The sequence below is a fragment of the Protopterus annectens genome, chromosome 7.part0 (genome assembly GCF_019279795.1).
Source record: "Protopterus annectens isolate FY-2018-M chromosome 7.part0, PAN1.0, whole genome shotgun sequence".
NCBI lineage: Eukaryota > Metazoa > Chordata > Ceratodontiformes > Protopteridae > Protopterus > Protopterus annectens.
Window position 1 is genome coordinate 34,848,590 of NC_056739.1, and position 24,353 is coordinate 34,872,942.

Consider the following 24,353-nt stretch of genomic DNA (forward strand, 5'->3'; position numbering starts at 1 on the left):
GCAGGCTACAACCCGAATCATTCTTACTCAGTGTTAGCTGCACCTGAAGTATGCGTTATGTTGGGCTACCAGTCTGGAGCTGTGCGCATCCTTTATGAATATGGAAGCACCACCGCCTTTGGAGCTTCGGTCCAAGTTCTGGAGTCAAAAGGTGTGGAATGAGTTATACCCTGGTAGTGCAGTGGTGCTTTCTGCTGCCTTGAACCAGGTCTCTGTTACAGCACAATGTCGATGTTCTCCGTTTTAGTGCATTTTGAAATTTAGACTTCGTGTTGAGCACATGACCCTCAAATTTAGTTAGTAGCTGTTACGGTGGTAATTTGGTCTTTTAAATACCGCCTAAAAAAACACTGAGGGTGGCAAGAGCCTTGGCCAGTATCCGGAAGTCCAGGGATGGCAGATGCAGGCCATCTCTGGCAAAGCCTCAAGGTCTGTCAGTCATGTCATCCCAGGCAGACAGATAATGGATCCCCTTAGAATGACACCAGAAACTTAACCAGTTATTGAAATCAATCATTTTCTGCTTGTACTGTGGTATTCTTCTGGGTGATAGGGTGCTGCTCAGGGCTAGGGTCATACCCGCCTGGGCTACATAATCCGAGAACTCCTCCATGTCTCTTTTTTTCATGTAGTCCAGGGAGGTAAGTCTCAGGTCATTCACACCCACATGTACAATGACAGAGTCATATTTGTACCTGTTGATGAACCTGAGTGCATACATTATGTGGCGGATTCTGGCATCTGACAGGCAGCTGACTGTTACTTTCTCCTTATTTAACCTAGTGAGTGGGACATCAGTGTGCCTCACTATCATGTCACCTATGACTAGTGTGCTGGGCATGCTGTTTTGCCTTAGGGGCTTTGGTTGAGTGGCACACTGTTTAGGAGAGTTAAGTGTCTTATGATTAGTTTTGTGTTGTGGTGGTTGAGTGCATTTCTGCCGTGGAGGTCTCTGCTGTTTGGGTAGAATTTTGAGAGCCTCCACAAAGGTGGGTGTGTGGTTTGTGTTTTTATGTGAAGTCGGTGCTGGTGTGTGTTTTGGAGGGCTATGTGTTCCATGTGGTGTGGTGCAAGTGTTAACCTTCTCCTCTTTACAAGCTATTCCGGTCTTGACTGGAGAGTGTGTGGCTTTCAATATGGATATATAAGTGCATCTCTCTCAAGTCTGAGTGTTGGGAGGTAAGAGGAGAGGGTTGTCTGTGTACATGAGGCAGTTACTACATTGCCTCAGGATGTCCAAGTTCACCAGGTCAATAGAATAAAGCACAGGGAACTGACCTTTAGACATGCCGGGAGGGGTGGGCATTAATAAGTACCGGAGCTGTTTCCTTGTAGAAAGTTTAGTGCTGGTAGCACTTTTGTGTACTACAATAATTGCTACAAGTAGTCTGGTAAAGTGCTACACTAATAAACTAGTAAAGGTGCAGTAGAGGAAAGAACTAGCAGATCTAAGGGAAAAGTTGAAGAGCAGACTTTGGCACTGTTCAGAAGCTTACAAACAGTCCTGGATACAGCAAATCTGTATCTGGACTAGACTAGTTACAGGAAAGGCGGGAAATGAGCACAAATGCGGGCTTTTAAACCAGAAAGTTGAAAGAGATGGAAAGACTGCCCAAAAGGCCAATAAACTACAGTGGGAATATGTGGAATTCAGATTGACCAGTATTGGAAGTTAGAATTGTGAGAGTCAGTAGGGAATAATAGTGAATTTTGCTATGCATCTGTGTGCTTTATAAGTGACAGGTTGCAGTGTGCCTGTAGGGTGTGCGTATTAGGTGTGCATTGTATGAGTAACTGTGCAGTGTAGGAATGAGACTGCTGATTGCTTGCAATCCCTAGAGTTTGTGGAACTGCTGTGTGTGTTTTACTGTGGAGTTTCCCTTACACCTCCTGATACACAACTGTGGAGTTTGTAGGGAGTTGCAGCTTGGCACTTATTTCCTGAGTGTATTCCAGTAACATCGAGTATTTTGCAACTTCTTTTTTTTTCAGTATCTCTGCATTCACGATGATGCCTTCCATATGTAGTCAGACATACATACACACAAACCGCTTAATCTAATCGACTTGCAGAAAGAACAAAACGCACTTAAAAGTGCATTTTCTTGCTTCAGATATATGACCCTTTCTGAACTCAACACGTAGTAATGACGCATTCAGTGAAAACATAGCTAGCAAAACACAAATACAGCCAAGCAATGTAAAAACAATTGCATTAAATTTTAGCTGGTAGTTAACACAATGTGTTGGAGAAACGAGTTTGTGATATGAGTTACCAAGCTGTTTCCTTTAGTACAGGGTTTATTCCCTTGTCCTCTATTTGCTTAACTGTGAGATTCTGAGGAAGTTACGTATTCAGGTAGTGGTCTGGGATATTTGGAAAATGGCGATATACCACTCAGTATGGTGTCCTCTGTAGAGTGAAGTGTGTGTGTGTGTGTGTGTGTGTGTGTGTGCTTCTTATAGTTGCAGGGTGGGAGGTTGGCATAATGGTTGAGGTGTTGCCTTACAGACACAAGGTGCAGGGTTTGATTCAGACGGAGGTAATTGGCTAGTCTTAAAATGCCATAAGGGCATTTAGCCTAGTACTACTCTATGAACCTATGTGAGTAAGACAGCTGCATGATTAGGCACTGATATGTAAATGTTTCACACTAATAACAAGTACAGCTGTTCGTAGGTAGGTACTAGGCTATCGGCCCAAGGGCCTACATAAGCCTAGCCAGCAAGGTTCCATAGCTTACGCCACCCAAGAAAGTTATTTTCCTGTGCCACTGTCCAGCAGAGAGACAGAAGTGATCCCCGGGGTGTATTTCCTATTTCCCATCCACTCATCAAGATTTTTCTTGAGTGCCAATGAAGAAATTTACTTGACATAGATGGGTAGCTTGTTCCAGAGTATAGGAAGTCACTGTTAAATTGTGATCTGAAAATAAAACAGTAAAACTTGCAGTTCCATAAAATACATTTTTAGAATGGAGTTTTTCCCCTACCCCACTGACAGAGAGGAGGGCTGCAGCCCCACATTCCTGCATGCATTTACAGGGTTCTTATTAGAAAGACAAAAATGCATTTTGTCGAATGCATTTTCATCGACACATGTAGGGCGAAAAGGCAAAACAGCGAAGCGGTTGTTCGGTGAATTCTTTCCCTGAGAAAGAAGTCGCTTGACTGCTTCTTGCTTTGCCTGTTCTGGAGTGTAGTGTGGTCCCTTGTCCGGTATAGCTCCCGAGCATGATTGTGCAACAGTTACTGACTTTAGGGTTAGGGTGAGGGTTAAGATAAGTGTATATGTATGCAAGTGTTTACTGTTTTTTATTTTGCGTACGATGTATGGTTGAGTTACGTGTGTATGTGGTTTCAGCTGTTTACTTTTGTTTTGGGGGGTAGGATTAGGGTTAAGGTAAGTGTATTTGGAATTGTTTATGTAAATGTGCGAGAGTTACTGACCTTAGGGTTAGGGTGCGGGTTAAGGTAAGTGCATATGTTTTAAAATGTTTACTGTATTTTTTTTTCGTTAGATGTATGGTTGGGTTACGTGCATATGTGTATTAGTTGTTTACTGGTTTTGGGGGGGGGTATAATTATGGTTGGGGTATGTGTTTCGAAGTGTTTGTTTTTTGGGGGGGTGGAACAGATATTTCAATCGCTGTGGTTTCAACATTTTCAGCGTTCGCTGAATATGTGTCGATGAAACACCGTTCGCTGTTTTCAACGTTCGGTGTTTTAATATGAACCCACATTTACATGCTGTCTCTGAGATTGCAGTATTTTGGAGAATTCCTCATGCTCTGAAATAAAGAAATCTTGGGTCCAGATTCATAAACCGTGTCTGTGACTATGCAGGGCTTTGTGTGTCATGGAAAGGCACATAAAACTGATTTTATATGGACATCTTGCACTATTATGCTCTATGGCGCCTCAGCCACACACTGTCTCTGCCTCTATGGCGCCTCAGCCACACACTGTCTCTGCTAATGCCCCACCACCCCGATTGTATATCATTCATCAGAGGCTCAACATTGTGTACGTGCTGGGTCCCGTAGCATAGGCTACAGGTCTCCAACAATGTACAGTCAACTGTTGTAATGGCCCTTGCCGCAGACCTTTCCCCTACCTCGTTACTGGTGGGGTTAACCTCAATCCAGCAAACTTTAGAAAAATATCTGAAATTAAATAAGTTTTCAGTGCAGCTAGAGACACAGTCTGTTCTAGGAAACTTTCTGTATTGTCCTAAGTGAACTAAATGCCAATGTGATATGAGCACTGAAGTCGACATTTTCAAGCCAAGTTATACCCGTTGTGATTGTACCTGAGAATAGTCCATAGGCTATGATCCTACAATTCAAAAAGTTCAGAAAATTATGACTAAATGCGTAACTACAAGTCTATATTACCATTACCCAGAACTGAACATCCAAAAAAAAAACACTTTAGTCGGTAAACAATCAGATGGAAGAGAACACTAGCAGTAGCTAGAATCCATTACGAGTCCTTGACACTTCTGAGCCGGAATTATAATTCCTCACCAGATATTGCCCACAACTGCCAACTCAAGTGCATGCAGGCTGATAGGACATATTTACCAGCCTGTACAGTTATGAACAAACGTAGCACAAAGTTAAATATCGTAGAATTGTTTTTTTTTTTTTTTTTTTTTTTTTTTTACAAAGCCAAGCCCCTCTGTCCCCCCAAGCCCCCATTTCACCTTTATTTTATTATTATTTTGAACTGTGCTGCACCTTGGGACTATGATGCATAACACAAGCTTGTCTTCCTCTGTGAAGACAACTTCCCAAACAAACAAACCCCCCACACACACACATAGTGTTGTAACAAGAGAGCAACAGCAGCACATGAGCAGCGCTCTCCTTTAGTAAAGATCCAGTAGTTGTGGTAACTGGGCAAATAAGTGAAGCTCGGTAGCTATGGAGACTGTGCTTTCACAGCAGTTGTGATAACTGGGCAAATAAATGTGAACCCGTTCGTTGTGGGAACCACCATTTCATAGCAGTTACGGTAAATGGGCAAATAAATATAAGCCCGGTAGCTATGGGGACTGTCATTTCACAGTTTTAAAATATGGGAATATTCCATTGCAGGGTCTTTCAAGGAGTAAATTATTGGCTTTGTTTTCTTCACTGATATCAGAGTAAAGGAAGAGTCGAAGGAATGTTTGAAAGGAACTCGCAAAGTACATCAGAGTTGCTCTTGGTTTCTCTACTTTGCCTGACATTTCCGGAGAATCTACTACATCAAAAGCCAATCACTGCTAACAGAATGAAAATAACTACCATTTTGTACCTTTGCTGATTATATTTTAACTATATTTCACAAGAATCTTTTATTACTTGTTACATTTTCAAAACTTTAATAAGAGTTTCAAAACTAAACTTTTTCCTCTGCTGCTAATTACGTTATATTTGCTAGTTTTACAGGACAGTAGTATCTACACTGTGTGGTTTCCCTGTGCTTGAGCTCTAAAACCCGCATTTTTACAGTAAGAGGGTTTTCTGACTGCACGCTTGTGGCAGAAGTGTGCTGTAGCAAATCTATTCGAGTTAGGGGCTGCAGGCTGAAAACTTACTGATTGTGTTTTCCTGATTGGTCTGTAGCCTTGCTGTTTTAAAACCGGTGCAGTTGTCAAATAAAAAATTCTACACAGGCATGTGAAGGTATGTTTAAGGCAGAGGTGAGAACTTGGAAATATGTATGGGGTGTACATGAAATGTAGTTATAGCAATTGGTCTAATAAGGTGGTCAAAGTTAGTGAAGTGACAGACAACGTAGATAAGTGTTCTTTATGTAATAATATTGAGCAATTGGCTTGCAGGAAGAAAACTCAGTGGGGTGAGAACAAACATTTAGTGTGGTAGAGGGGATGGATGTACCATGTTCACAAGAGGTGCCCATCAACAGTTAAGTCGAGGTCTATAAAAACATGATATTGTTATTATGGTTAATAAAGTAGATACATTGACTGAACTCTAAGTAATGTGTTATGGTTAATAAAGTCGATGCATTGAGTTCCAAGTAATGTGTTTATGGTTAAAGTCGATAAATTGATTGAGCTCTAAGTAATGTGTTATGGTTAAATCTAAGTAATGTGTTATGGTTAATAAAGTCGATAAATTGATTGAGCTCTAATGTGTTATGGTTAATAAAGTCGATGTATTGATTGAGCTCTAAGTAATGTATTACTTAAAGCTCTAGGTTCAGACCTGTTTTTTTAACTACTGCCTTTAAATATACATTTTGTTGAAATCCCTTTCAGAAAAGGAAGAGAGATCACTATCCAAAAATGTACATGTTGTACGAGGAGATCAGTCATTCCAAGAAAAGTACTCATTATAGTCAAAATACCAAAAGTTACTCCTATTGTACTCCTAATACCAACAAGTACCCTTACTGTAGTAATTGCATTTATCACAAGTACAGGTAATAATGGGTCCCAGGCTTGTACTCCTAATACCAACAAGTACCCTGACTATAGTAACTGCATTTATCGCAAGTACAGGTAATAATGGGTCCCAGGCTTGTACTCCTAATACCAACAAGTACCCTTACTGTAGTAATTGCATTTATCACAAGTACAGGTAATAATGGGTCCCAGGCTTGTACTCCTAATACCAACAAGTACCCTTACTGTAGTAATTGCATTTATCACAAGTACAGGTAATAATGGGTCCCAGGCTTGTACTCCTAATACCAACAAGTACCCTGACTATAGTAACTGCATTTATCACAAGTACAGGTAATAATGGGTCCCAGGCTTGTACTCCTAATACCAACAAGTACCCTTACTGTAGTAACTGCATTTATCACAAGTACAGGTAATAATGGGTCCCAGGCTTGTACTCCTAATACCAACAAGTACCCTGACTGTAGTAACTGCATTTATCACAAGTACAGGTAATAATGGGTCCCAGGCTTGTACTCCTGATACCAACAAGTACCCTGACTATAGTAACTGCATTTATCACAAGTACAGGTAATAATGGGTCCCAGGCTTGTACTCCTGATACCAACAAGTACCCTGACTGTAGTAACTGCATTTATCACAAGTACAGGTAATAATGGGTTCCAGGCTTGTACTCCTAATACCAACAAGTACCAACAAGTACCCTTACTGTAGTAACTGCATTTATCACAAGTACAGGTAATAATGGGTTCCAGGCTTGTATTTGATACATTCGCAGTCATCATTGTTAAGTGCAAGTACTGGGAAGTCTGTTTAAAAGATACCATTAGCAATATCCCAGACAGTTCTTCTTCCCAAGATACTGCAAGTTCAAAAATGGTGTGTGTGTTAAATAAAAAAATATATATACATATGATGTTCTCTGTTTTACCAGACTTGTGCATGTTCCTAATTGGTGTTTCTGAAAGGTTTATAAATTAGGTATATAGGGACTGTATGAGAATGCATGACATGGGGGGGGGCAGTTACAGAAAGACGAGGAGCAGTGTTCTAAGAAAGGGGTGTGACTAGGGCTATATTGATTCAAGTCCGTGCCTACCCCAGCTACTGACCTGAATCAAACAGACCTTTTTCAGTCTCAACCTAAACAAATATAAATGTTAGTAGACAAGCTAACAAGGAGCATTGTGAATACAAACAAAATATTGTGTGAAGACAACAATGAATCAATGACCGTAATGTAATAAAGCACACAGTGTAGGGGGTGACAGGAAAGGAAGTAATAAAGCACACAGTGTAGGGGGTGACAGGAAAGGAAGTAATAAAGCACACAGTGTAGGGGCTGACAGGAAAGGATGTAATAAAGCACACAGTGTAGGGGGTGATGGGAAAGGAGGGGCTGATAGGAAAGGATATAATAAAGCACACAGTGTAGGGGTGATGGGAAAGGATCTAATAAAGCGCACAGTGGAGGGGGTGATGGGAAAGGATCTAATAAAGCACACAGTGTAGAGGCTGATGGGAAAGGATCTAATAAAGCACACAGTGTAGGGGCTGATGGGAAAGGATCTAATAAAGCACACAGTGTAGGGGCTGATGGGAAAGGATCTAATAAAGCACACAGTGTAGGGGCTGATGGGAAAGGATCTAATAAAGCACACAGTGTATGGGGCTGATGGGAAAGGATCTAATAAAGCACACAGTGTAGGGGCTGATGGGAAAGGATCTAATAAAGCACACAGTGTAGGGGCTGATGGGAAAGGATCTAATAAAGCACACAGTGTAGGGGCTGATGGGAAAGGATCTGATAAAGCACACAGTGTAGGGGCTGATGGGAAAGGATCTGATAAAGCACACAGTGTAGGGGCTGTTGGGAAAGGATCTGATAAAGCACACAGTGTAGGGGCTGTTGGGAAAGGATCTAATAAAGCACACAGTGTAGGGGATGATGGGAAAGGATGTAATAAAGCACACAGTGTAGGGGTGATGGGAAAGGATGTAATAAAGCACACAGTGTAGGGGTGATGGGAAAGGATGTAATGACGCACACAGTGTAGGGGGTGATGGGAAAGGATGTAATGAAGCGCACAGTGTAGGGGGTGATGGGAAAGGATGTAATGAAGCACACAGTGTAGGGGTGATGGGAAAGGATGTAATGAAGCACACAGTGTAGGGGGTGATGGGAAAGGAGGGGCTGATAGGAAAGAATGTAATGAAGCACACAGTGTAGGGGGTGATGGGAAAGGATGTAATGAAGCACACAGTGTAGGGGGTGATGGGAAAGGAGGGGCTGATAGGAAAGGATGTAATGAAGCACACAGTGTAGGGGGTGATGGGAAAGGATGTAATAAAGCACACAGTGTAGGGGCTGATGGGAAAGGATGTAATGAAGCACAAAGTGTAGGGGCTGATGGGAAAGGATGTAATGAAGCACACAGTGTAGGGGCTGATGGGAAAGGATGTAATGAAGCACACAGTGTAGGGGCTGATGGGAAAGGATGTAATGAAGCACACAGTGTAGGGGCTGATGGGAAAGGATGTAATGAAGCACACAGTGTAGGTGCTGATGGGAAAGGATCTAATGAAGCACACAGTGTAGGTGCTGACGGGAAAGGATCTAATAAAGCACACAGTGTAGGGGCCGACGAGAAAGGATCTAATAAAGCACACAGTGTAGGGGCCGATGGGAAAGGATCTAATAAAGCACACAGTGTAGGGGCCGATGGGAAAGGATCTAATAAAGCACACAGTGTAGGGGCCGATGGGAAAGGATCTAATAAAGCACACAGTGTAGGGGCCGATGGGAAAGGATCTAATAAAGCACACAGTGTAGGGGCTGACGGGAAAGGAAGTAATAAAGCACACAGTGTAGGGGCTGACGGGAAAGGATCTAATAAAGCACACAGTGTAGGGGGTGACGGGAAAGGATCTAATAAAGCACACAGTGTAGGGGCTGACGGGAAAGGATCTAATAAAGCACACAGTGTAGGGGGTGACGGGAAAGGAAGTAATAAAGCACACAGTGTAGGGGGTGATGGGAAAGGATCTAATAAAGCACACAGTGTAGGGGCTGATGGGAAAGGATGTAATAAAGCACACAGTGGAGGGGCTGATGGGAAAGGATCTAATAAAGCACACAGTGTAGGGGCTGATGGGAAAGGATCTAATAAAGCACACAGTGTAGGGGCTAATGGGAAAGGATCTAATAAAGCACACAGTGTAGGGGGTGACGGGAAAGGATCTAATAAAGCACACAGTGTAGGGGGTGACGGGAAAGGATCTAATAAAGCACACAGTGTAGGGGGTGACGGGAAAGGAAGTAATAAAGCACACAGTGTAAGGGGTGACGGGAAAGGAAGTAATAAAGCACACAGTGTAGGGGGTGACGGGAAAGGAAGTAATAAAGCACACAGTGTAGGGGATGATGGGAAAGGATGTAATAAAGCACACAGTGTAGGGGGTGATGGGAAAGGATCTAATAATGCAAACAGTGTAGGGGGTGATGGGAAAGGATGTAATAAAGCACACAGTGTAGTGGGTGACGGGAAAGGAAGTAATAAAGCACACAGTGTAGGGGGTGACGGGAAAGGATCTAATAAAGCACACAGTGTAGGGGGTGATGGGAAAGGAGGGGCTGATAGGAAAGGATGTAATAAAGCACACAGTGTAGGGGATGATGGGAAAGGATGTAATAAAGCACACAGTGTAGGGGGTGATGGGGAAAGGATCTAATAATGCAAACAGTGTAGGGGGTGATGGGAAAGGATGTAATAAAGCACACAGTGTAGTGGGTGACGGGAAAGGAAGTAATAAAGCACACAGTGTAGGGGGTGACGGGAAAGGATGTAATAAAGCACACAGTGTAGGGGGTGATGGGAAAGGAGGGGCTGATGGGAAAGGATGTAATGAAGCGCACGGTGTAGGGGCTGACGGGAAAGGATGTAATGAAGCGCACGGTGTAGGGGCTGACGGGAAAGGATGTAATGAAGCGCACAGTGTAGGGGCTGACGGGAAAGGATGTAATGAAGCGCACGGTGTAGGGGCTGACGGGAAAGGATGTAATGAAGCGCACGGTGGAGGGGCTGACGGGAAAGGATGTAATGAAGCGCACGGTGGAGGGGCTGACGGGAAAGGGTTAATGAAGCGCACGGTGTAGGGGCTGACGGGAAAGGGTGTAATGAAGCGCACGGTGTAGGGGCTGACGGGAAAGGGTGTAATGAAGCGCACGGTGTAGGGGCTGACGGGAAAGGGTGTAATGAAGCGCACGGTGTAGGGGCTGACGGGAAGGGTGATTAGAGTAAGGAGGGAAGAAGAGGGAGAGAATGAGATAGTGAAGGGATGGAACACAAAGTGTAAAAGATACAAACGTAAGTCAAGGACACACAGAGAATGTGCAACACAGAAGAGCCGTCACATGTCAGTGCAGGGAAATAATGGCAGGAAAACAAAGGTGCCTGCCTGGTGAAGGGGGGTGTGGGGGGGGAATTAGGTGATCTCAGTGTGGAGGGGTAGATGATGTGTCCAGACAGAGTGCCTTTGTAGCTTGAGTCAGACTTGCGATTGTCATTTAAGGTGAGCATGGAATGAGGGGTACAAGGTGAGATCAGTAGTGAGGGATTCCCAGAGTTTAGGGACTGGGATGGATAGAGTAGAGTAGCCAAGACTTCTTAGATTGCAATTAGCTGGGGGTCATCTGAATTGGGTGGAAGCGAGGTGAAGGACAGGAGTGGTCTATGAGGAGCTCATAGAGTTGGGATCGAAGAAGTAGTTTGGCACATTGTTGGAAGGGTAGCCAACTAGCTTTATTAAGGTCGATTCACTACCATCATTCATTAACATTATTGTATCAGCAGAGTTGCTTATAGTTTGGATGGTGGAGGAGTTTTCCTTGGCTGGTGAAGAGACCATACTCAAGAAATTCTAAAAGACTGCCTTTCCCTATGGCATTCCTGGTTGGTTTGGAGAGAAAGGGAGAACTTTCATATGGCAAGGGTAGGAGGGAATTTTTTTTTTTTTTTTGTTTTGTATTTTTATTTATTTGAAGTTAAATGTTCAGTGTGGGATCAAGCCACATACCAGGGTATTTGAAGGGGATGACTTGATCAGTGGGGTTGGCAAGATGATCGTGGATAAGAAGTGATTGCGAGTTATTCTGCCATTTAGGGGAGGTACCAAACCGCTTTCTTTTAGTTTTGAAACTGTTCAGAATTAGCTTTCTGTTATAAAGCCTTTTGATAAGAGAAAAGAAGTCAGAGAAAAGAAGTCAGCTGATGGCCAGTGAGGTCAGGTTTAAGTGAGTTAAGACCATGTCATCAGCATAAAGTAAGACGGCTGTGAGGAAGGTGATTTCAATATTGACTGGAACTCCTGTATATCTCCCAAACCCACCATTCACCTAAATCTCTTTAACTTTCATCAAACCATTAACTCCCCTACTAGAATACATAAATCCACCCACAAACAAACCATTCTAGACTGGATACTGACCAACAACAATCCCCTCTGCTATAAAACAGGAATACTCCCTGACAATATCAGCGACCACCTCCTTACCTTTATCACTAAACAAAAATACAACAATCCCAAGCTAACTACTTATCGTACCAAATACAACAAAACAGATTTCAACCTAGCATCCTTTCAAAATGAACTCAGGGAATATAACTGGTCAACTCTAAAATACCTCCCAATAGATGAAGCAGTAACCCATTTTAACAATACCTTCCTACAAATTCTAAACCATCATGCCCCATCCCGCTTAATTAGAGTAAGTTCCAAAGCAGCCCCATGGCTCTCGAAAACAACTAAACAAACTATGCGAGCTAGAAATAAATTATGGACTAAATGGAGGTCCACAAAAAACCCTACTGACCATCAAAACTTCAAACACCTGAGAAACAAAACAAAGAAACTTACCTATCTGGATAAGAAAAACTGCCACTTTCAATATCAACAAAACCAAAACCAAAACCCAAAACAATTTTGGTCAGGAATAAACAAACTACTCCATCCAGGGAACACCAAAACACCTACCCCAGCTAGCCTAGCACAGACCCAACCTAACATAATAGCCAACACTTTCAACAACTTCTTCTCTCAAACAGTCGCCTCACTGGCAAGCACCTTGACTCCCCCCTTATCCCTCCAAATTACCCCCACTCATAACAGCACCCACATGCTAAAGTTTAACACCGTCTCCACAACCTATATACGTAAACTACTGTCTAAACTCAAACCATGCACCCCTTCTGCCGACAAGCTTCCAGCTGAATATCTGCAACTAGCTGCAACTGAAATAGCCTACCCAGTCTCCATCTTAATAAACAGAACTATAACTGAATCCAAAATCCCATCCTGTTGGAAAATCTCCCATATCATTCCCTTCCATAAAGGAGGTAACTCTAACGAACTCTCCAATTTTCGGCCTATTGCCCTTCTATCTCCACTATCCAAAATAATGGAACGCTGCATACACCATCAACTCCTACATCATCTCTTGAATAACAACTTGCTTGTAGACTCACAACATGGTTTTAGGCCCTACCACAGTACTTCAACTGCCCTTATCTCCTTCACTGACACTATCAATAAAAATCGCAATAACAACCTGTTCTCCTCTGCGCTATTCTTGGACCTCTCAAAAGCATTCGATATGGTCAACCATCAACTTCTCCTCGATACCTTAAAATCCCTCTCACTTGATTCACAAGCATTACAGTGGTTTGACTCGTACTTGACTAATAGAAAACAAGCAGTCCTCTGAGACAGCCATCTATCCTCTCAACTCCCAGTTACTATTGGCGTCCCACAAGGATCCATCTTAGGTCCCCTACTTTTCTCTATTTTCATAAATAACCTGCCCACTTCCCTCCCCACATCCACTTGTATACAGTATGCTGATGATTCCACTCTCATCTGCTCTGCTCCATCCCCAATAGAACTCCACTCCTCTACCCAATTGGTCTTCACTGCAGCAGAAAAATGGTTTCAACACATCTGTCTCCTCCTAAATCCCAAAAAAAACAAACTACTACTTTTCACCCCAACCCTTAAATCCACCCCAATCACTTTCTCCATTGTGTCCTGTAATGGCACTATTATCAAACCTGACTATTCCACAAAACTGCTTGGCGTCACCATAGACAATCAGCTAAGTTTTGACTATCACATTGATTTAACTATCAAGACAGTCAATAAAAAGATTGGTGCCCTTTACAGACTTAAGCCCTTTCTTACTGCCACATCCCGAGTGTCTCTCGCCCAAACTCACCTCATTTCTACACTACTGTATGCCTCTCCTTCTTTTATCAACATATCTAAAGCTAATCTTCAGAAACTGAATATAGCCTACCATAGTATTGCCAGATTTGCCACTGGCTCTCCATTCCATACTCATCACTGTCTTAACTTAAAGAAACTTAACTGGCTAGAACTTCCAAACCTAATACTCCTACAGCAACTAATCATCACTTTTAAAATTCTACATTACCCCTCCAACACACCCATACTGAACAACCTCATAACACCTTATAAAAATCTCACTACACTTAGATCAGCCAACAAGCTTCTAGTTACTACTCTGAAATCTCATAATAAATCAGGTGATTCCTTATTTGCAAACACTATCGGTTCATATTGGAATAAACTTCCCACAGAACTGACCTCCCTAGGCTCATGTCACCTTTTCAAAAAACAGATGAGAAATCACTTACTAAATCACTGGCTATGCCCATGCTCCAATCCCGACTGAGCTCAGCAAATTTTATTACCCTCTCTAGTCCCCTCCTTTGTACCTTCACTCTCTTGTTCTAATTTCTGACTGACTTCTACAGTCCCCTCCTTTGTACCTTCACTCTCTTGTTCTAATTTCTGACTGACTTCTACAGTCCCCTCTTTTGTACCTTCACTCTCTTGTTCTAATTTCTGACTGACTTCCCCAATCCCCTCCTTTGTACCTTCACTCTCTTGTTCTAATTTCTGACTGACTTCCCCAATCCCCTCTTTTGTACCTTCACTCTTTTGTTCAAAATTCTGTTTGACTTCCCCTCTGACCATCTGCTGTCTTTCTCTTGCTTCTTTTATCTGACTTCCTATATCCTTCTACCTTTTGCATTCATCACTACCTTTGTTTCCCCCTCTCTTCTCCTACTGGCTACTCCTCACCTTTGCTATGCCCATAATATTCCTACCAAACGGAAACTGTACTTTTTCCACATTCTGCTGACTTCATTTCTGCTTTCTCTTTATCTCTAACTACATAATATCTGTTACACTACCAGCTTGCATAGTTAACACTGTATATTAACTGTTTCTTGCTTTTTGCCAATGCCTGATTTGTTGTTTTGACTAGTGACTAGTGTTTTTAACTGTAAATTTTATTTTATGATACTGGAGCTTTTCTCCTCTGCCCTTGGCTGAAATTTGACATGTCATCTAGTCAGACTAGCCCAGGAAAACTGTATATGCGATTGTACTTTGCCTTTAACATTATTTTATTGTTAGTCTATTAGTGACTTGTTAAACTGTAATATTATAGTCTGATAGTGGAGCTTTTCTCCTCGGGCCTCTGCTGAAAATGGACCTGTATCCAGCCAGACTAGCCCGGTTAACAAATGTAAAATAAATAAAATAAAATAAATAAAAGGTCAAGTGGAACTTTATAAATGAAAATGGAAAAAAGAAGAGGCGTCCGAATGGAGCTCCGCGGGACTAAACAAAATAATTATTTGTCTTGTCTGCTACAGGAAAAGGAATCTCAGAAACAACTTGAGTATGTTAAAAGTTCTGCCTTTCTTGCCACGTGCAACATATGTTGCAGAACGAGGATGGCTAGTGCGGCAGGAAGCTTACAGCAGTCTTAATTACACACACAAATTTGCTTGAAAGCTGTGCGATCAATAGTGGTTAACTAGTCATTGTTTGTAAAAGCTACATGATACACAAGTGCATCCACCTTTCTACTTCAGGTGCGTGATTGTACAGTTGTGTACATTGCTCTCTGAGGCTCCTTTTAACAGTTAAAACTGTTTTTGAACTGCTGCAAGCTCCTGTGTTCAACCTTTAGTTAACTCGACTCTTGCTGAATACCATACCGTTAACTCGACTCTTGCTGAATACCATACATATAACCTTTTCTTTTCCCCTGTACTCCTTTAGGTTGCAGGGTGGAAGTAGAAATAGTGGATGGTGGATTGAAACTGAACAGAGAAGTACCGTTTGGAAAGATAATTTTTACACTAGGGAGCTTTAACTGGACTAATTCTAATTTTAGTTACGTGATCTAATAGAATGTTATGGTCAACCACATTAAAAACTCTAGTGAGGAGCCCTTTGAACATAGCCAGGAGGATGTTGTCAGTAAGTGTCCAGAGTGCTGAACAGGTGCTCATACCAGCCCAAAAGCCATTCTATTTTCAGGATAGTAGATGATATTGGATGGTGTAACGGGTGACTTGATTGTAAACTAATTTTTCAGAAGTAGGTGGTGTGGGGTGAGTTATTTTTTTTTTGGGAAGGGGTTTAACAATGGCTGTTTTCCGGATGTCAGGCATGATGTTTTGAGCTGGGCAGAGATTATAAATGTGAAGAAGTGGGACTGTGAAGTCCTTGCGTAGGAGTAACCACATAGGAGAAGATTGTCCGGACCAACAGACGAGTCAAATGTTAGTGTTTCAAGTAGTGGTACTACGTGTTTAGCTTTAATTGCTTTGAAACGGAAAGTGGGAATACAGAGGGGAGGAGAAAGGTTAGAGAGAGAGAACCGGGGTTATTAATGGAATCAAGGATGGGGATGTCTACTCAATTGGAGACCAAAATCAGTGGCTATGAGGTGAGATGAGGAGGAGTGAGTGTTGGCTGGTTTAGTACGGCCTCTCAGACAGGTGACTTCTGCCTAGAATTTTTTAGTCAAGTTGAAAAGAGATGACTGAAGCTTTTTCACAATGTGACTTTTTTGTCGTCTGATTCCTTCTTTGGTTAGATTTCTTAACTTAGTGTAGTGTTGCAGGGAGTACAGGATGGGTTGTGTTTTGCCTGGAGGCAGAGGATGGGTTGTTTTTCCAAGAAGACAGGAGGGAAATTTGTTAGGAGTGTATTGATTCAAGTACAGGAGGAGGAAAAGTTAGGATCAGTAATAAAAAGTTTGCGCTTTCACTAGAGGTTTGTGATTACTCTTGTATGGGCTAAAGTGTGATTACAAACCCCTCAGTTTCATTAGGAAGCTGTTAATGATATATGCTGTGAAAAAGTTCAGATAGTGCATACAGAAGCACATAGAATGAAATAGGTACTGGAGAAACACTAACTGGGTCAGTTAAATATAATTACCTCCAAGCAATAACTTGTCAAAGGGAGACCAGCAAAAAATTGCAAAGGCTTGAAAATGAGTTTTTAAATTATATGTTCATAGGTGTATACCGGGCTAACGACCACAAGGGCCTTTTAAACCTCGCCATGCATCCCAAATCTCTGACAAGTTCTAGTACCCTTAATAAGTGTAAGCAGGCTTGGACGATGAAACATTTACAAACAGGGGCCTGGGAAATGAATCCTTTACAGGCTGCCTGTGTCTATTACAAACATAGGTGCCAAGCCAGTTCTGTTCCCCATCCAGTTGTCCGAGTTCCACATGAATTGGGTTAGGGAGGAACTCTGTTCCACATGGATGGGGAGCCTGTACCATAGAGAGGGCAGCCTCTGAGTTACATACCTGTCTCTCCAGCAGATCCTATTTATATCACAAGCAAGGTTTAAGTCTTTAGAATGGGTAATTCTGATGCTGTTTGTTTTGTGGATATGTAGAAAGCTTATTAGAGTGGGTCTGACAATGCCATGTATAGATCTCTACTCAACAGCCTGTAGGAGTCAGAATACAGGGATCAGGCCTCGAGACAGTCTGCATAGGATGCATTACTTATGCCTTGTATTCTTTTAGTGAAGAACCTCTGGGGACATTCCAATGTTTAGATATGCCTGGTTAAGTACATACCAAAGGGGGGGCAGTGTACTCATTGATAGGTTTGGTGAATGCTGAATAAAGTGGAACAGTGACTTCCTTGGATCTAGGTACCATACCTTTCTTTATAAGTTGACAGCATAGAATGACTTCCTCACTACTGTAGACATGTGATGATGAAAGGCTAGGTTACTGTCATTGTGTTTCCTCAAGTCCCTGACTACTGGGTCACCTCTTAGGAATATGTTGTCAATATGATAGTTAGCAGGGGTAAATGACTTTCCAAAGGTTACTGTTATGCATTTGTTGGCATTTAGTTTTAGTCTATGGCTCTGACACCAGTTAATTGTCTGTGTCAGTGGGGCATTCTGTAACTGCTCGTAATTTGCAATCATCTGCAAATTAAGCCAGCCAGAGAACATTGACATTAGTCTTGAGTTAAGAGAAGTAAAAGACAAAAAGAAGTGGTCCCAGGACTGATCCTGGAGGACTGTGCTTGTGACTGGCCTCTTTTTTTTTTTTTTAAAGGTGGACTCCACAATTCTAACTTCTTGGGTCTTGTCTGTGAGCTAACTGGCTATCCACCAGGTAACATAAGGGGTTATACCTAACAATGTCAGAGTGAGGTATTGTGTTGAATGCCTTGGCCAGGTCAGGGTAGGCAGTGTGAAGCACTTTGCCCTCGTCTATTGCTTTGGTGACTTTCCCAAAGAAGACCACCAGGTTGAGTAGGCATGACCTGTCCTTGACTAAAACAAATTTGTTTTTTTCCAGTGTCTGGAGGTTTCCTATGTCATTACTGATCATTTCCATGACAGTAGCTTTACATATGAGACTAGTGAGACTTGTGTGTCTGTAGATGACCCACCTTTATACAGAGGGATGACTGTTGATGTTCTCCATTCATTCGAAGGGAATCCAGTACCTGACAGCCTGAGATGACATGATTGACAAGCCTGGATGCTTTGCCAGAGATGGCCTGCATCTGTCTCCCTTGGACTTCAGTCTCCTGGCAAAGGCACTTGCCTCCCCCATAGTCCCCTTTTTAGGCAATGCCATGAACTAAAACATGAACATTTCATCAAAATGTAAGTTAAAGGTCATGCTGCTAAATGCTAGGAGTCTAAACATGAAACTGCTCTCATTGCAAGCATTCTTAACCCTGGAAGAAGCTGACATTTGTGCAGTCACAGAAACCTGGTTCAAAGTTGTGGAGAGCACCCCAGCCCATACCAGGTTTCTCATCCTATCTTTCATTCAGACCCCAAACCGTGGGCAGCAAAACAAAAGGAGGTGGAGTTGCAATATATATAAAAGACATACACACCTCTAGGCTGGTCGAACAGTATGATGCACATGAAATACTCCAGGTGCTGTTAATTGACAAAGACCCTTATTTAAATCATAGCTAGCTACAGGCCTCCAACTCTGACTGGAGATGTCCGCTCCACCTATCTGGGTATCTTTGAATCTATCAAGATTGAACCCTTCACCCTGATCCTGGGTGACTTTAACTGTCGTAGACTGGAAGAGATACTCGTGCCAAAACACACGTGCCCAGGGATTCCTTGATTCTGTCCAAGCAAATGCCTTGGACCAGTTGGCCGACACCCCCACAACAGGTGAAAATATCCTGGACTTGGTATTAACCAACATGAGTAACCACTGCAACATCCCTACAGTGTTATAATCCCTGGTAAGATCTGACCACAAAGCAGTCACAAGTCACCCCCCCAGCTAGGGTCAAACAAAAAAAAACTTCTGCAAAGCTGTTACAACCTCCTGAGGGAAGGTATAAACAGCTTCGCAGCCCCCTCCACAGGAACTGGCAGATATGTCCAAACCTACACCAAAATACTATATGAACATTTATATAGCTGCATGGAATCAGGAATACCAGACAGAACAAAATCCTCCTTCTCAAGGAAGACTAAACCTGTCTGATGGATATTTACAATAAATAAACTCTATAATAAAAGGAAAAAATGCTGTCCTAGACCAAGAAGGAGCAGGTGTCTAACTGGAAGCAATCTCTCCTTAGCCTGAACAAGCAAATAAGAGGACTAGTGAAATCCTCCAAAGCAAACTTCGAGTTCATACTGTTCACATTTACTAAAGACCATCTTAAGGCTTTCTTCACATATGTCCGCAATCTCAAGGGAAGCACCCAGATCTGCTCAGACCGGCTTTATCCCAGCAGAGTGGAGGACCGCTACTGACATCCTTTTGCACATAGAGCATCCATCAATCCAGGACATTATAGACCCCCATCAGCCTAACTGGCCTGGTATGTAAGGCCGTGGAGCAGATTATCATGGACATCATTAACAATGACATTGGCAACCTCCAGACACTTGATCCTACACAGTTTGGTTTTGTCAAGGGGAAGTCACGCCTGTTAAGTTTGTTTGACTTCTTTGGGACAGTTGCCAGGGCCATAGACGAGGGGAAGATGGTGCACACCACCTACCTTGAACTGGCCAAGGCCTTCGATACTATTCCCCAGTCAGGTATAATAGATAAACTCTCTCAACTAGGTATCAATCCATATGTTGCCAGATGGGCAGCAAACTGGCTTACTGATAGAACCCACCTAGTCAAAATAGGGGAAGCCACCTCAAGTAGTAGACCTGTAACAAGCAGTGTAACCCAGGGATCGGTCTTGGGGACATCTGCTGTTTGGGATATACATCTCAGAGGTGCAGGACAAATTTAGTTGGCTATGGCTGACCAAGTTTGCAGATGATTACAAGCTGGGTGTGGTCGTCAATTCCCCTAGTGATGTGGACATCCTACAAGAGGGTCTCACCCAAACAAATGACTGGTGCTAGAAACATGGCTTCAAACTGAACAAAAATGCATCATTGTCATCCATTTTGGGGAGAATGATGTCCCCACAAATTATCACATTGATAATAAGGCACTAAGCACGCAATCGGTCATGAGGGACTTGGGCACCCAGGTTGATGGCAAACTGACTTTTGACCACCATATTGCCTCCATTGTACAGAAAGCATTCTACATGGCCTACCTCATAAGTAAGCATATCTCATCCAAGGACAAGGTGGTCATAACAACCCTGTATTCTTCCCTTATAAAACCCCTTATTGAGTACAATGCCCCTTTCGGCATGTACCTCACAAAGCATATAAAGCAGCTGCAGAGACCACAGAGGTTCCTCAATCGGAGAATCCTGGGCCTACATCTACCGTGCACAGGCTAAAGCCCTGTCCCTCTACTCAGTCTCCTACAGACTCCTCAGAGGTGACCTCTGTTTGGAGTACAAAACCATCTCAAACCCCGCACTGATGGGACTGCTGCATATCCACAAGTCAAGCTCCACTTGAGTAACTAGCACACGTGACCTCAACCTGGTCTGTGACATTAATAGTACTTGTTGGCGGGACAGGTTTGTATCCCAGAGACTCCTCCTTTTGTGGAATAGACTCCCTCTCCACGTAAAGCAGAGTACCTCAGTGCAACCTGGGTAATTGGATGGGGAACAGAAAATAATTTACATCAGATTTGGCTTTGGTAGACTTTATTTGTCCTCCTGAGTTTTATTTAAGTTGCTGGATGCTACACCTCCTAATATTTGCCATTCTGTTATACAGCCTATTGACATTGTGATCCCACTAGGGTGATTTGTTTTGAGTTAATTCTGTACTTCTTCCTGGTGGGTACAGCTGCCTCTATGCAACTATTAACATGCTTTTATGGGGCTTCTCTGGACGGTTCCGCGTAGACAGCAGTGTTCTCATGGCTTATGGGTCTTGAAATTGCCAGGTTATCACTTAATAGTAGAAAGTTAGCTAGTTCCTTCTAGGATTAGCTAGGGTTTCAGGTCTTATTTTTACTTCAAAGGAAACCATTTTATGGTATGACCGTACCAGGAAGACATCACACTAGGGGGTGTGCAGCACTCTCCCATATAGTGAGGACCAGATCCAGTATGGTTGCACTCCTGGTTTGTGTATTGACAATCTGGTTTAGGGAGTTTGTGTTTACAAAATCTTGGAGTCTCTGTGTCTGTACATTTGGTGTCATATATAATTCCCAGTTAATAGTGGGTTAATTAGTTGAGACACGAATATGGTATTGGGTTGGATGATGAATGTTTGTTCTTCTTTCGGCTTTTCCCGGTGAGGGGTCGCCACAGCAGATCACCTGTCCGCTCATGATCGGCAGTGGAGTTTTATGGTGTTGAGTTGCCAGCCCGGCACCCAACCTTCCACAGAAGGCACACACTCATGCCTGGGGCCAATTTAGAGTGTCCAATCCACCTACAGCATGTCTTTGGGATGGGGGAGGAAACCAGAGCACCCGGAGGAAACCCACGTGACCACAAGGAGGACATGCAGACTCCGCAAAGAAGGCACCCCAGCCGAGGATCGAACCGGAGAATCTCTTGCTGTGAGGCGACAATGCTAACCGCTGCACCACCATGTTTAAATACATGTCCTGGGTTTCTTGGGTAGTAGAGGTGGACCTATAGATTAGGGCGGCCACGGTGGTGCAGTGGTTAGCATTGCCGCCTCACAGCAAGAGGTTCTCCAGTTCGATCCTCGGCTGGGGTGCCTTCTGTGCGGAGTCTGCATGTCCTCCCTGTGGTCGCGTGGGTTTCCTCCGGGTGCTCCGGTTTCCTCCCACATCCCAAAGACATGCTGCAGGTGGATTGGACACTCTAAATTGGCCCTAGGTGTGCGTGTGAGTGTGCCTTCTGTGGAAGGTTGGGCGCCGGGCTGGCAACTCGACACTGTAAAACTCCACTGCCATTCAATGTGCGGACAGGTGATCCGCTGTGGCGACCCCTAACCGGGATAAAGCCGAAAGAAGAAGAAGAAGAAGAAGAGAGGTGGACCTATAGATTGCAAGGAAGTGGTATTGGGTTTTGCATATGGTGATTTGAACATAGAGAAGCTCTAAAGTGCATTATCCTGTTTGATAAGCCTTGATGTATATTTATTTTTAATGTAAATTGAGCCACATCCACCTTTAGTCCCTCTCTGTGTAGTAGGCAGTCTAAATGTGAGAAGTATTATTGCCTTACAATGCCGGTGTGCTTTCAATGGCTCTCAACCATTTCTCAATGCCTGCACAGACATCGGTATTCTCTAGGGTGAGGAGAGGTTGTACAGATTGGAGCTCTTCATTTAGACTCCTAGCACTGAGCAGTAACATCTTTAGATTTTCTTGGCTTTGATTTGCTTTGTCAGAAGTAGTTTCAAGTTTGGCATTGCCTAAAAAAGGCACTACGATGGAGGACAATATTTTGGCTAATTTTAAAAAACCTAGAGGGTCTTGGTGCACACCATCCTTAGCAAAGCATTGACATCTGTTTACAGTCTCCTTCCATGCTGGCAAATATTACACCCCCTTAGGATGACACCAGAAAATAAGCCAATTATTTAAAGTCCATCATATTTTGTTCATATTGTGGCATAATCTTTGGAGAAGGTAAAATGCTGCTCAGTGCTAGGCTCATATCAGCCTGGGACAGAGTTCCATGATGACTTTCTTCATATACTTTAGGAAGGGACATCTCAGGTCATTTACACCCACATGGTCTATGAGTGAATCATAATTGTACTTGTGGCCCAGTGACCTGAGTATGTACATAATGTGGCGGATCCTGATCCCTGATAAGCCACTGACCATGACTTTCTCCTTACACATTCAGGTGAGAGGGACATCAATGTGTCTGGTGATGGAGTCTGCAGTGACCAGAATGTTGATTTGTGTGATGGCTTTCCCTATGGGCATAGAAGTAGAGGTTCCATGAAATGTGCTATATTTGTTGATGTGGGTGTTTTGAAAGAGTGCATTCGGGGCTGCTGAGGGGTGTTTATTATGTGTACATCGTCTAGGAGGTCTTTCAGGTTTAAGAAGGTTACATTTAAGTGCCTCAGCTAATGTGGATCTATGTTTCTGCTTTGAGCTGTGTGTGATGGGTGCAACATGTGTACTGTTGACAACCTGATAAACATTAGGAGTGCTTTTATGTGAGATCTTTCCCTCTAATGACATTGTATATCCATATCGGTTTGTTTGAGAATTAACTAGTTGTCAGTAAACTTGAGGCACTTTCTATGTTGCTTCGGGATGCCTATATCTACCAAGCTGGTAACGGAGACAGTACGAAACTTCATATCCATGGTAATAGACGTTTTTATTGATTAGACAGTTGGAGTGCGAAATATAAAGTAATGTCAGGAGTATCTGGTTTGCAACTCTGGGGGCAGTGCTTGTCATTGCAAACTAGTTGTCCTGTGTGCAACTAGGTGTTATGAAATTTCAAGGGTGCTTTTACTGGCAAACTGTCAACTCAGGGTGTGTGCATCTATGCAGGGCATTGCTAAACACTTGAGGGAAATTAATAAGTAGAGCCTGATAATTTATGGATGAAGTTATTCTGAAGCTAGGTTAGACAGCAGCAAATCGAGCAGTACTCACTGAAAAAGAATTAGCGTTGTGAATTAGCGTCGTCAAGAACGATGAAAAGAGGGGATTTGCTCGTGCTGGTTTCACCACAGCTTCATGTTGCAGGGAAACGGTGCTGCTTTCCTTCTTTAACCAAAAGCAAAATGGCAGCACCAATCCCAAGATGAGAAGTAGGCCGCAGGCTCTTTGGTGATCTGCAGTCCTGTCCCAAATGATACAGAGGTCTGTAGTCCTGTTGCAGCCTTTTCCTGGTAGATGCCTTGAACAGCAACCAGACCAATCAAAAACCGCCAGGAATCTGTGCACTCTGCTTCTTTCACCAGGAGCAAAATATACACAGACCAGTCAGGAACATCAAGCACAGGCACTCACTACCCAATCAAAAACAGCCAGGAATCCGTGTACTCTGCTTCTCTCACCAGGAGCAAAATATACACACAGATTCCAAGCTGGCACCCATGAAGTACTTATTAGGCATTCCAGTGATTTAACAGTCTCCAGGAAATAATGTCCCTATGCTGCTGCTTTCACCGGGAG

General features: G+C 43.0%; 2 protein-coding genes across 4 annotated transcripts in view; both read left to right on the forward strand.

Annotated features, from left to right (window-relative positions):
* The window catches only part of PSRC1 (proline and serine rich coiled-coil 1), a 909,216-nt gene that overhangs the window by 13,611 nt on the left and 871,252 nt on the right, over window positions 1–24,353 (forward strand). The gene's annotated exons all lie outside the window — the stretch shown is intronic.
* LOC122805790 (loricrin-like) lies at window positions 8,057–10,153 on the forward strand. Its single transcript, XM_044076056.1, has 2 exons — window positions 8,057–8,419; window positions 8,552–10,153. Exons 1-2 carry the CDS (start codon window positions 8,057–8,059, stop codon window positions 10,151–10,153), a joined length of 1,965 nt encoding a protein of 654 aa, XP_043931991.1.